We start from the raw sequence: 13,881 nt of genomic DNA, 5'->3' as shown, positions 1-13,881 counted from the left end.
GGGACATACTGTATAACAGCTGCAGTTGAAGGTCCTGGATGGAGCGGAGCTGTAGGGAATGACAACAGGAAAGAATCTCATCACTTACCAACATGGTCTCCTTAGAATATGTCAACAAATTGGGACATACTGTATAACCACTGCAGTTATACGTCCCTTCCACTGACATATTAGTTATAAACTGAGTATACAAAAAGATTAAGAACACCTGCTCTTTCCATGACATAGACCAGTGATCAACAACCAGTGGTCAAGATCCCTTTCACAGTCAAAAAGCACAGTCAAAAGGTTCTCATTTACAACTGCGACCTGGCCAAGATAAAGCAAAGCAGTGCGACACAAACAACAACACAGATTACACATTGAATAAACAAACGTACAGTCAATAACACATTAGAAAATATCGATATACAGTGTGCGAATGAGGTAAGATTATGGGTATGACTTAAAACATGACTTGAACAATGTAACATTAACCTAATAAAAATAAAGGTTCTGTAGGAATGATGTACCACCCTGCATCCCACTGCTGGCTTGCCTCTGAAGTTAACCAGGGTTGGTCCTGGATGGGAGACCAGATGCTGCTGGAAGTGGTGTTGGATTGCCAGTAGGAGGCACTTTATCATCAGGTCTAAAAAAATATCCCAATCCCCCAAGGCAGTGATTGGGGACATTGCCCTGTGTAGGGTGCTGTCTTTTGGATGGGATGTTAAATGGGTGACCTGACTCTCTGTGGTCACTAAAGATCCCACGGCACTTTTCGTAAGAGTAGGGGTGTTAAACCCGGTGTCCTGGCTAAATTCCCAATCTGACCCTCATACCATCATGGCCACCTAATAATACCCAGCTTCCAATTGGCTCATTCATCCTCCTTCCTCTCCCCTGTAACTATTCCCCAGGTTGTTGCTGAGAATGTGTTCTCAGTCAACTTACCTGGTAAAATAAGGGTGAAAAGGTGTTTGGGCAGTAGGCCATTATCACAGCATATTGGCTATATCCCTCTCCTGACAATATTGTTATTCTCAGACCATATTACATTTAAAAACTTGAGCTTTGATAACAAAATAAATCAGTTGGTGTAGCACTTGCGAGGCACTGCGGACCATGAATTGAAATAATAAAAATTGTTATTTTACTGGACTGACGCTTTCTGCATCTGATGGTTATGATGCTTTCATGACAACTGGGAAATCAGAAAATAACCGAAGTTAAATCATGAAGTCAGTGATCTTCAAGTCGGAAAGTCTAGAAAGATGCTCGAGTTTCCAACTTGGAATTCTGAGTTGGATAAACGTTCAAAACGATTTTTCCCAGTTAGATGTAGTTTTTTCTTTTACAAGTTCCCAGTTGTCTTGAACGCACTTAAGTCGGAAGCTGGAGATTTTCGAGTTCCCAGTTATTTTGAACACGGCAATAGTCTCAGCGGAGGGAGAGAGCAGCYGAGGGTCCGCATCTCACGGTCCCTGCTCTCTCCTTCCTTTCTACCAGTGAGACTGACCAGAGAGAGGGGACACCATCTTCCACCTGATGGTGAAACTCGAGTCGCACAATATCTGCCTCAGTCATGCACAAATTCATGTTGTTCCTATGACCAGAGAATGTGAAATATTCCTTGATATTAAAGTAGACAAGACGAGCTGCTAATAATAATAAAAATGCAGGCCTATCGATATACTTGGCTCCTCATTCATTGCAGCCGCAGCACAAGTGGAAGTAAGGAAAAGCATGTTTCATGTTATGTAACAGTGTTGAATAAAAACAGTTTTGACAGTGCAGAATAAAAACTTAAACATGAACTCACTCATAAAAACAGCAGCTCTTTGCTGTATTCTTTGACAGTCTCTCTGTGGTCATGGTTTTAAAAGTTATTACATCTTATGTAGGATAGTATCAAACGGTGCTGTGGCAGGGGTCGTGGAAGCTCTGTCCGAATGGTGATTTGACAGAGCAGACAGGGAGAGCAGACATTACTGAGTCACCACTAACGGTCTGAATGGCAATGGTCAGAAAATGGCTAAGAATGTCTATAGAATAATATACTATAGAATACTAAAGTAAATACACTAAGTATTAGCTGCAAAAAAAGCACTGTAGTAAATATCACAGTTATGTCTGCAAAAACACTACAGTCTGCAAAAACACTACACTTATTTAACTACAGTATTTCATTTGCATATACCCTGCCCATTCCCCTCCCCCATGTCGCAATTTGTGCWTAATCCTTTCTGCCCGCTCCTGTCGGCAATGGAAAAACAAACACAAACAACATCTTCAACCACCTACCCACAATCACACAGCACCATGCCCTCCCAGTATCCTGAAGAGCAAGTTTCCATCCCCTATTTTGTTTTATTTCTAATTCAGACATTAAATCCCTAAAATGTKATTTGTAGGCTACCTCCTCATTTTGACATTGTTTGGTTGAGTTTSCTTTMTTTYTCACGCGTCCTTGTTGATTGTAAGAATCAACCMACCTTTAATTTACGCCTTTTATTTAAATGAATCATGCAGATGTATCTGTTGATTTAGGCTGTCATTGTTTATATTTTCCGGTCAGCTTTTCAGTTTGCCAATTGCTTTGAATTTGATGTAGGTATTGGAAGTCGGCCTTGTTGTTACTTGATAGCTTGTATTTTTGTCTTTGTTGTGTATACTGTATTGTCTTACCGGTATGTAGGCCTAGGCACACACAAAAACGTTTAATCTGAACTGAATATCTGAGTCTCAGGTGGGCATAACAGAACATTGACCTTTGGTTATGCATCAGCATGGGCATAGAGAATCTGTGCAGTAATAGACAGACCAAACAGGGAGAGCAGAGATTCCTGAGTCACCACTAATGGTCTGAATGGCAATGGTCAGAAAATGTCTAAACGGATTGAAACTGCTCTATCGTCTTGGTAGACCAATTAAACGAGTCAGTCAGTCAGTCAGTCACTCCTTACTACCCTAAATAATTGTTAATCAATTATGGACCACGAACTGACTTGGCCCCACTTCCTGACATTGATAGTCATGGAAACTTTGATTGGGGCATAATTTATGAAGAGTTCTCACATAACAGTCTTTTAAAGCTCGCCAAAGTGTTTCTCTTGAGAAGGATACAATACTCCAGAGCTTGCACATATAGAAACCTCTCTTTGATGGTCTTACGAAGCCCAGTAGTAATCAGCATTCTCTAAGACTGCAGTTCACTGAGGTTTCCCTATAATGTTGAGTCAGAGGTTCATGCTGAGTTTCTCAAGGGTTCTCAGAGCACTCTCAACAAACATGGGCAGGGGAAGGGCAGATCTTTAGTGGTTGAGGGAAGCCTTGATGTCTTGGGGACCTGGGACTGTTTATAAAAATAAAAAATTAAAATTAAAAAAACTTTATTTAACCAGGTAAACTAGTTGAGAACAAGTTCTCATTTACAACTGCGACCTGGCCAAGATAAAGCAAAGCAGTGCGACACAGAGTTACACATGGAATAAACAAGCGTACAGTCAGTAACACAATAGAAAAAAAGYAAGTCTATATACAGTGTGTGCAAATGGCGTGAGGAAGTAAGGCAATAAATAGGCCATWGTAGRGAAGTAWTTWCAATTTAGCAGATTAACACTGGAGTGATAAATGAGCAGATGATGATGTGCAAGTAGAGATACTGGTGTGCAAAAGAGCAGAAAAGTAAATAAAAACAATATGGGGATGAGGTAGYTAGATTGGGTGGGCTATTTACAGATGGACTATGTACAGCTGCAGCGATCGGTGCTGTGCAGTAATGGCTTACTTCCTTAAATGTTGTAAATACTTAAAGAAGCAAAYACAGGCACAGTGGAGGCAGCGGTGCCAAGCCGTTGCACAGATACCGCTAAACATCTGGGTGAATTGACTACACCCACATTAATTTATTTTACTTTAGAGTAAACTGTAGAATACTGTAGAATACTATACTACACACTGTAGTATCCCTCTATCATGTGTAGTACTTACTATAGAATGTTGTAATATACTGTAGAATACTGTTCTATATTAAATACTAGAGTATCCGCAAAAACGCTAGTCCGCAAAACACTACACTTTTTTAACTACAGTATTTAATTTGCATATACCGTGCCCATTCCCCTCCCTATGTGGCAATTTGTGCCACCCATGAGTGAGAAATATACATTCCAAGTATAGACCATATGTTGTGTTCCCTACAGGTTTGAGAACTGTGTGTAATTCTCTCTGCCCGCTCCTGTTGGAAGATGGAAYCACAATCAACATCCTCAACCAACTACCCACAATCACAAAGCACCACACTCTCCAAGTGACCTGAAGAGCAAGTTTCCATCCCATATTTTTTAAATTTCTAATAAATATTTAATATATATTAAATCCCACTCCCAACTCAAACCCTTACCCTAAACCGGGTCCGTATCTGATTCCCAACCCTACCCCCTAAACCTTACCCTAAACCGGGCTCTTATCCCCTCCCCCCTCCTTTTTTATTTGTCTTCTTTATTTTTCTTCTTTACATTTAATTATCCAATGAAGCTTGTTTTAATTAAAATCAAGTAGCAGAAGACAAAAGGACAACTCCAACATCCCTCCCCCTTGCCAAACCTCACCCTCGAACTGGATAGACACACTTGAGAAGAGCGGGTTAGAAAGAGCAGAATTCTGAGCTCTCCCATACAAGCCTAACACGTCCCTTTTAACTTTACTCTACTACCAGTTTACGGAAAAGAGCAGAAGCCTGAGCTCTCCCTACAAGCCTACACGTCTCTTTACTTACTCTACTAAGGTTATAGAAAAGAGCAAGAAGCCTATGAGCTCTCCCTACAAGACCTACACGTCTCTTTTACTTACTCTTACTACAGGTTTAAAAAAGAGCAGAAGCCCTGCCTCCCTAACAAGCTCGTCTCTTTACTTTACTCTTTACCTAAGTTATAGAAAGAGGCAAAGCCTTGAGCTCTCCCTACAAGGCCTACACGTCTCTTCCACGTTTACTCACTTACAGGTGTATAGAAAAGAGCAAGAAGCCCTGAGCTCTCCCTACAAGCTACTGTAACGTCCTGACCAGAGTATTATGTGTGTGCTTGTTAGTGTTGGGCAGGACGTGAGCTGGGTGGAATTCTATGTTGTGTGTCTAGTTTGTCTGTTTCTGGGTCCAAGCCTAATATGGTTCTCAATCAGAGCAGCTGCGTAATCTGTGTCCCTGATAGAGAACAGATAAGAGCTTGTTTGTGTTGGGATTTTGTGGGTGATTGTTTCCTGGTCTCTGGTTTGTCATGCACCAATAGTCTGTTCGGTTTTTTTTCACATTATTATTTTGTATGGTTGTTTTGTTAGTGTTTCACTTGTTCTTTAATTAAACATGTTGAACACTAGCCGCGCTGCACTTTGGTCCTCTCCTTCACCCCTGGAAGAAAGCCGTTACACCTACACGTCTCTTTACTTACTCTACTACAGGTTATAGAAAAGAGCAGAAGCCCTGAGCTCTCCCTACAAGCCTACACGTCTCTTTACTTACTATACTACAGGTTATAGAAAAGAGCAGAAGCTCTGAGCTCTCCGTTCAGACCCCAGTCTTACCTACAGGTTATGGAAAAATGTGCTCTTTTAGTATTTCTCCAGTAGGTTTCCTGAAGCAGAAAGCCTCCACTTCTATGTCAAAGATAATAAAACAATAACAATTTAATAAATACTACAGTAATGTCACAAAAACAATACAAAAATACTACATTATACTACAGTCCACAAAAAAACTACAGAAAATACTACAGTATATGACAATCTGCAAAAACACTACATTAATTACTATAGTATATACTATGGTTATGTTACTACAGTATTTATACTATAGTTAACTGTAAATACTACAGTATACTACAGTAAATACTACTGTAAATACTACAGTATACTACGGTAAATACTACAGTAAGTACTAGTGTTTTAGCTGACTTTAGACATGCAGAAACACTACAGTGAATACTATAGTATTTATACCATAGTATACTATAGTATTTTATCAGATTAGTTTATGCACACACAAGCACGCACGCACGCAAACGCACGCACGCACACACACACACACAAAAATGTGCAAAAACACAGAGCCCCGCACACCATACTATACTCTCCATAGTAACCGTGCGGTCCACTGCTGAGTGAACCCACTTTAACCCCTATTATCCTCACAGGCAACCCTCTATGCAGGGTGGTAAAGTGGTACATCAGGATGATTTGAAGCACTTAAGAGTGAGGAAGGAGGAAGGAAGAATGGAGGAAATGTAGATACATTTGGAAAGGTAGGMGAAAGATAAAAGGAAAAAGATCAAGTGGTGGTCATTCCCTGTGATAATGGAACAAAAATGTCCATGAAAGTTTGTACTTCGCAAAGAAAATGCAGGTTGGCATTTATTGTCATGAATCTTGCCCTGGAGGCAGCKCTGCAGAGTGGTCACTATCTGGCACTGCCACAAAGTAATAACATCWGATTTTAAACCTAACTCTAACCTTAACCGTAACCTTAACCACACTGCTAACTCTACTGCCTAAATCTAAACTTAAATTAAGACCAAAAAGGTCATTTTTGTTTTCATGATTTTTTACGAAATAGCACATTTTGACTTTGCAGCTGGCCCATCTAGCGGAAATCACTAAGTTCAGCCTCCAGGGCAAAAGCCATGACAATAATTATCAACCTGCATAGAAAATGTCCTTAGGAGGAAAGGTTTTTCTATATTCTGTATTAGGCATTCGCATCTATGATTAGTTTGGTTCTGTTCAGTTCACTTTATCGACTTACTCTGGACTTGGTCAGATTTTTTCAATTTATTTATTTATTTACTCTTGAGCTCTTTAAAGGCCCCGTGCAGTCAAAAACGTGATTTCCTGTGTTTTATATATATTTCCACACTATGAGGTTAATAATACTGTGAAATTGTGGAAATGATGATAATGCCCTTTTAGCGTAAGCGCTGTTTGAAAAGACTTTTGTCCTGCGTGGTGACGTCACCAGGTGTTAAATTAGTTAAAGGTCCATTGCAGCCYTTTTTATCTCAAAATCAAATCATTTCTGGSTACCAATTAAGTACTTTACTGTGATTGTTTTCAATTAAAGTGGTCAAAAAGAAACAAAAAAAACMTCTTAGCAAATAGCAATTTCTCAAGCAAAAATGTTGCTAAGACTATCTGGGAGTGGTCTGAGTGGGGAGGGGAAAACTGAAAACGGGCTGTTATTGGCAGAGGTTTGGAACTCTCATTCTGTCAAAAACAAGTTTTCCCTTGTTATATCTATATGTATTTCCACACTATGAGGTAGGAATAATACTGTGAAATTGTGGAAATGATGATAATGCCCTTTTAGCATAAGAGCAGTTTGAAAAGACCGCCTGAAATTTCAGCCTGTTTTGGTGGGATGGAGTTTTGGCCTGCCTGGTGACATCACCAGGTGGTAAATTAGTTAATAGACCAACAAAACAATCACAAGGTACATAATTGCTACCCAGAAATGATTTGATATTGAGATAAAAATGGCTGCATTGGACCTTTACGTTAAAAGACGATCGACATAAACCACACTGACATAAACATGAAGCAACAGAAGAAAATGGAAGGGAGAGACGAGCGAGACTGTCTCGTCCTTCTTCTTACCATTCGCACCGTGTAGAGAATGTTCATATAGCAGTAAATCATAATGCCCACAGGGACAAAGAAGCAGGCCAGGAGAAAGAGGAGAATGAAGGAGGCGTCGATAGGGTCCTTGGATGTCCAGTCCAGGGAYCAGCCTAACTGGTGGATCTCCAGAGTGTAGCGGTTCCAACCCAGGAGAGGGGCCCCTGTCCAGGCCAGGGAGTAGAGCCAGATGTGGGTGATGCACCTCCAGGCCCAGGGGAAGTCCACCACCTGAGCATAGACCACCCGGATGTAGCGCTCGTAGGCCAGAGCTGAGAGACTCATGATGGACACGATGCCTGGAAGGGAGGGAGATGAGTGATCATGCTGAGTAATGACTTCCGAATCTGGGTTATGCAATATCTATATGTAGGTCCTGATTAGTACTGCAATTGGTTATTACAGTTATTACTCAGTCCTCATCAATATTTTCCCAATGTATAATCAGTAATCATAAATATCCTCTTAGCAAGAGAAGTAATAGGAGAGGTGTCCTGTTGTTTGTGCACTTGATTCTGTCAACACACAGAACCGCATCATTTCGATCAAATCACACATTCCACCTTCAACAATTTCCATAAAACATAAAACCAAGTGTTGCAGCACAGGTGTGTTGCAATATCAGGGGAGATGTCCAAGCACAGAGTGTCACTGCACACTGCAACACAACTAATACATAACATGTCTGTACAGATCAAACTGACAGGACCACACTGCATGAGTACAATGGGTGTAACAGGTGCAGGATGTCCTGAGATAGCCATCCAAATTTAGACTGTTGAAGAATGTGAGAGTTGCTTCACATGCTGTAGTAGATTAACGTGGTATCAATACTCTGTGCCATTCATCTCTTTCTGAGGGGCTTTAGTGTGCCTGTATGCTAATCATCATTCATTGTTATATTAACCAGCATCTTCTTCAGTGTCTCTGCAAAATTGTACTATAGTGAGCTGCAATGCGGGCATCAAAGTCAAATTACCACCCCCATCCATCCTACAAGAGTGAACCGTTTATTTTTGGAGGCAACAAATAACATGTAATGTAAATAAATAAAAAAGTAAATAGTTTACAATATATGAAGACATTGGACAGCTGAGAAAAGTCCCCCATATAAGTATATTGGACAATATTGCACTTAGCCTACAGTAGGTTACATGTGCCTGAGAGAGATACTGGGAAAGAGAGAGCGAGAAAGAGAGAGAGAGAAAGAGGGAGCGAGGGAGAGAGAGAGCGCAGAGGGCGTGAAGGTTGCACTAACCACCTCATTAGCAGACCTCTTCATTAATAAGTGATGATTCCTATAATAAATAGGGAAGAGACAGTTATGTGATTGCACAATTATTTATCTTGCTCGCCCTAAGCCCTCAATGACGATAATTATATAGCTGAAATGGGTCGGYAAAAAAGAACCTGAACTGTATGGATAGCCATTTTATCATCTATTCACTGCATTTTTTATATCAATTTTTTATTTTTTTATCAACCTTTTTATTATCGATATCAATAATTCCCCATAGGATTCAACGGAGTAACAACTCAACATTAGGAAAGTGTTCTTAATGTTTCGTACACTCAGTGTAATAAGATGAGTATTGTGGTGGCAACATCATGTTATGGGTGTGCTTGTTACCGCCAGGCCCTAAAGGATCAAAAGAAATATGAGATGAGCAAATGACAGGCAAAACGTTTTAGGAAAACCTAAAACTTTATTTTATTTTCAGCAGAACAATTACACACCAGAATGGCTTTCCAAGAGGTGTTGAGTATTCAAATTTACTAAGCTTGAATAAGCGCCAAACCCAGATTCGTCCGTCGGACTGCCAGATGGTGTAGCGTGATTTATCAGTCCAGAAATCATTTCATGAAGCTCCCGACGAACAGTTATTCTGCTGACATTGCTTCCAGAGGCAGTTTGGAACTCGGAGGTGAGTGTTACAACTGAGGACAGACAATTTTTATGTGCAGCACCCGGCGGTCCGGTTCGGTGAGCTTGTGTGGCCTACCACTTTGCGGCTGAGCCGTTGTTGCTCCTAGACGTTTCCACTTCACAATAACAGCAGTTACAGTTACTGCCAAAGTTTGTCTATGTAGATTGCATGACTGTGTGCTCGGTTTTATACACCTGTCAGCAACGTGTGTGGCTGAAATAGCCGAATCCACTAATTTGAAGGGGTGTCCACATACTTTTGTATATATAGTGTATTTAACATGCACTAAAGACGCAATCAGCAATTTAAATCAACCCCTGGAATTGATACAAACATTCTTGAACATACTGTACTTATGTCATAGTCTACCCATGAAATGAATATACAGTTGAAGTCAGAAGTTTACATATAGTTAGTCATTAAAACTCATTTTTCAACCACTCCACAAATTTCTTGTTAACAAACTATAGTTTTGGCAAGTCGGTTAGGACATCTACTTTGTGCATGACACAAGTAATTTTTCCAACAATTGTTAACAGACAGATTATTTCACATGTAATTCACTGTATCATAATTCCAGTGGGTCAGAAGTTTGCATACACTAAGTTGACTGTGCTTTAAACAGCTTAGAAAATTCCAGAAAATGATGTAATGGCTGTAGAAGCTTCTGATAGGCTAATTGACATAATTTGAGTCAATTGGAGGTGTACCTGTGGATATATTGCAAGGCCTACCTTTAAACTCAGTGCCTCTTTGCTTGACATCATGGGAAAATCAAAAGAAATCAGCCAAGACCTCAGAAAAGAAATTGTAGACCTCCACAAGTCTGGTTCATCCTTGGGAGCAATTTCCAAACGCCTGAAGGTACCAAGTTCATCTGTACAAACAATAGTACGCAAGTATAAACACCATGGGACCACGTAGCCGTCATACCGCTCAGGAAGGAGACGCGTTCTGTCTCCTAGAGATGAATGTACTTTGGTGCGAAAAGTGCAAATCAGTCCCAGAACAACAGCAAAGGACCTTGTGAAGATGCTGGAGGAAACAGGTACAAAAGTATCTATATACACAGTAAAACGAGTCCTATATCGTCATAACCTGAAAGGCCGCTCAGCAAGTGAAGAAACCACTGCTCCAAWACTGCCATAAAAAAGCCAGACTACGGTTTGCAACTGCACATGGGGACAAAGATTGTACTTTTTGGAGAAATGTCCTCTGGAAACAAAAATAGAACTGTTTGGCCATAAGGACCATCGTTGCTGTTTTCAACTCTCTAGAGACTGCAGGAGCGGTAGAGATACTCTTAATGATCGGCTATGAAAAGCCAACTGACATTTATTCCTGATTATTATTTGACCATGCTTGTCATTTATGAACATTTTGAACATCTTGGCCATGTTCTGTTATAATCTCCACCCGYCACAGCCAGAAGAGGACTGGCCACCCCTCATAGCCTGGTTCCTCTCTAGGTTTCTTCCTAGGTTTTGGCCTTTCTAGGGAGTTTTTCCTAGCCGCCGTGCTTCTACACCTGCATTGCTTGCTGTTTGGGGTTTTAGGCTGGGTTTCTGTACAGCACTTCGAGATATTAACTGATGTACGAAGGGCTATATAAAATAAATTTGATTTGATTTGGAGGAAAAAGGGGGAGGCTTGCAAGCCGAAGAACACTATCCCAAACATGAAGCACGGGGGTGGCAGCATCATGTTGTCGGGGTGCTTTGCTGCAGGAGGGACTAGTGCACTTCACAAAATAGATGGCATCATGAGGATGGAAAATGATGTGGATATATTAAAGCAACATCTCAAGACATCAGTCAGGAAGTTAAAGCTTGGTTGCAAATAGGTCTTCCAAATGGACAATGACCCCAAGCATACTTCCAAAGTTGTGGCAAAATGGCTTAAGGACAGCAAAGTCAAGGTATTGGACTGGCCATCACAAAGCCCTGACCTCAATCCTATAGAAAATTTGTGGGCAGAACTGAAAAAGTGTGTGCGAGCAAGGAGGCCTACAAACCTGACTCAGTCACAGATCGGGAGGCAAACACAGATCGGGATATAATTACACAGGTATTTCCGAGGTGTCCTTGACATGAACCAGCTTCATCCCCATAGCGGAAAAATGGCATTCATAAACATCCACAACCATATAAAGACTGGTTTCATAAATAAATAGGGAGAAAGTGGGCTAAACAGTTCTTCCTTAGAATAAGATGGGTAGTAAATGTCCCGTGTAACATTCGAAATAGTATATACAAGGATCACAGAGTTCTGAAATGTAATACCCCGTGCTTCTACACCTGCATTGCTTGCTGTTTGGGGTTTTAGGCTGGGTTTCTGTACAGCACTTTGAGATATCAGCTGATGTAAGAAGGGCTATATAAATACATTTGATTTGATTTGATTTTAGTTACACCAGCTCTGTCAGAAGGAATGGGCCAAAATTCACCCAATTTATTGTGGGAAGCTTGTGGAAGGCCACCCAAAACGATTGACCCAAGTTAAACTATTTAAAGGCAATGCTACCAAATAGTAATTGAGTGTATGTAAACTTCTGACCCACTGGGAATGTGATGAAAGAAATAAAAGKTCAAATAAATCATTCTCTCTACTATTATTCTGACATTTCATATTCTTAAAATAAAGTGGTGATCTAAACTGACCTAAGACAACGAATTTATACTAGGATTAAATGTCGGGAATTGCGAAAAACTGAGTTTAAATGTATTTGGCTAAATTGTATGTAAACTTCCGAATTCAACTGTATGTACAATGATTACAGTGTAGAAAACTAGACACTTGTCAGAATATTCCATATTTTCCAGTGTGTAAAAGGGGAGGCAGACACAGATCGGGATATAATTACACAGGTATTTCCGAGGTGTCCTTGACATGAACCAGCTTCATCCCCATAGCGGAAATGGCATTCATAAACATCCACAACCATATAAAGACTGGTTTCATAAATAAATAGGGAGAAAGTGGGCTAAACAGTTCTTCTTTAGAATAAGATGCGTAGTAAATGTCCCGTGCAACATTCGAAATAGACTATACAAGGATCACAGAGTTCTGAAAATGTAATACCCCAAAAAACGAATCTGAAATACACAAACATGGAACACAAATTAAATGAAAAGGCTGCCACAAAACATATTGTATTAGGCCTATTTAAATAAGTAAACATCTTTTTTAATTTAATTTTAGATTAATGTGTGAATCTAGGTAAGACACCCAAAGCACAGAAGCTCAGATACTGACCAAATAAGCTGTTGCTGAATCCGTCCCAGACGCATGTTGCCGCGTTCCAGTCCCARCCGCCTTTGATGCACGAAACAAACGTAAAGTTAATTCCAATGACAGACACCAACAAGTCACTTATACTTATGTTTACTATTAACAAATTTGTGGGCGTCCGGAGTCTCTTGAATCTGTAGTACAGCATGATGACAATAATATTGTTGCAAAATCCGAAGAGTCCAATTGTTCCGATAGCAAAGGCAAGGAGTTTGTAAGTACCAACCGCAAATATATATTCTTCTGTATTCCTTCCAGTTCTAGTGAAATTCGCAGGATTCATTGCTTGAATAACATTGTGCTGCGCGCCTTGACCTGTCTAGTGTGGTGAGGAGGGAAGATCCGCGCCGCAGTTGGATTACTGATGCGGATCTAAACGAGTTAAACCTGCGACATCTCTTTGGAGAAATTAGGGCTATTCTCCTAAGGATGGTTGGCTATCTCAAATGTATTTCTCGAGCAGTTAGATCTCCCGCAGTCGTCATCCGTCACGTTAATTAGTTGACAGCCACTGTAGACCTACTGTACTTCCTGACTGGTAAAGTTAGCTTACCCGCAATGACGCACACAGTACAAACAGTGCATGCTACTACTGTGTGTTGTCACATCGTTTCATAAAACTTTGCCTTTTCGTCTCACAAACATGTTGATAAGTGCATGAGGTTTGCTTGAATAGCCTAGAACTCCCTGATGGGAATTTCAGAAATGAATGTGAGTGTCATCATAACAGCAAACCACAAGATGCACATTCATTATCTTCAGTCAAGGGAAATTTAAGGGCTGTACAAATTGCCATGGTCAGCGGATGTCCTACTGAATGCAAGTTCAGGAGGTTATCAATCATTTAAAAAAAAAATCTGATCTGTTGGATGGAAGCCAGTCCATTCATATTATTAGGCTAGAAGCTTTAAGGTGGCTTGTTTTTCAGTCTTGCTGTGCTTTCAGACATGTTGAAGACTTTCCTCAACCCTTGTGACCCACAGCTTTTTTTCTAAAAAACCAAGGTGTTCTAAAGATT

General features: G+C 40.4%; 1 protein-coding gene and 1 non-coding gene across 3 annotated transcripts in view; one reads left to right on the top strand and one right to left on the bottom strand.

The window, feature by feature from the left end:
- The window catches only part of opn3 (opsin 3), a 28,482-nt gene extending 14,938 nt beyond the window's left edge, over positions 1-13,544 (bottom strand). Inside the window, exons 1-3 of one of the 2 annotated variants that reach the window (XM_023970097.2) lie at positions 13,090-13,169; positions 12,828-12,887; positions 7,624-7,943 (exon numbers count right to left, since the gene is read on the bottom strand). In XM_023970097.2, coding sequence (XP_023825865.1) covers positions 7,624-7,929 — 306 coding nt within the window. In that variant the 5' untranslated portion in view covers positions 7,930-7,943; positions 12,828-12,887; positions 13,090-13,169. Of the gene's footprint in view, positions 1-7,623; positions 7,944-12,827 lie in introns of both variants that reach the window. The other variant, XM_023970096.1, reaches the window with a different exon arrangement.
- LOC111952091 (U7 small nuclear RNA) lies at positions 5,575-5,627 on the top strand. The gene has a single exon (XR_002875681.1). It is a non-coding gene; the product is annotated as a U7 small nuclear RNA (small nuclear RNA).
- Positions 13,545-13,881: the final 337 nt, after the last annotated feature.

This window comes from Salvelinus sp. IW2-2015, linkage group LG25, assembly GCF_002910315.2.
Source record: "Salvelinus sp. IW2-2015 linkage group LG25, ASM291031v2, whole genome shotgun sequence".
NCBI lineage: Eukaryota > Metazoa > Chordata > Actinopteri > Salmoniformes > Salmonidae > Salvelinus > Salvelinus sp. IW2-2015.
Note: the sequence above shows the minus strand (reverse complement) of the source record. Positions and strands in the feature narration are given on the sequence as shown.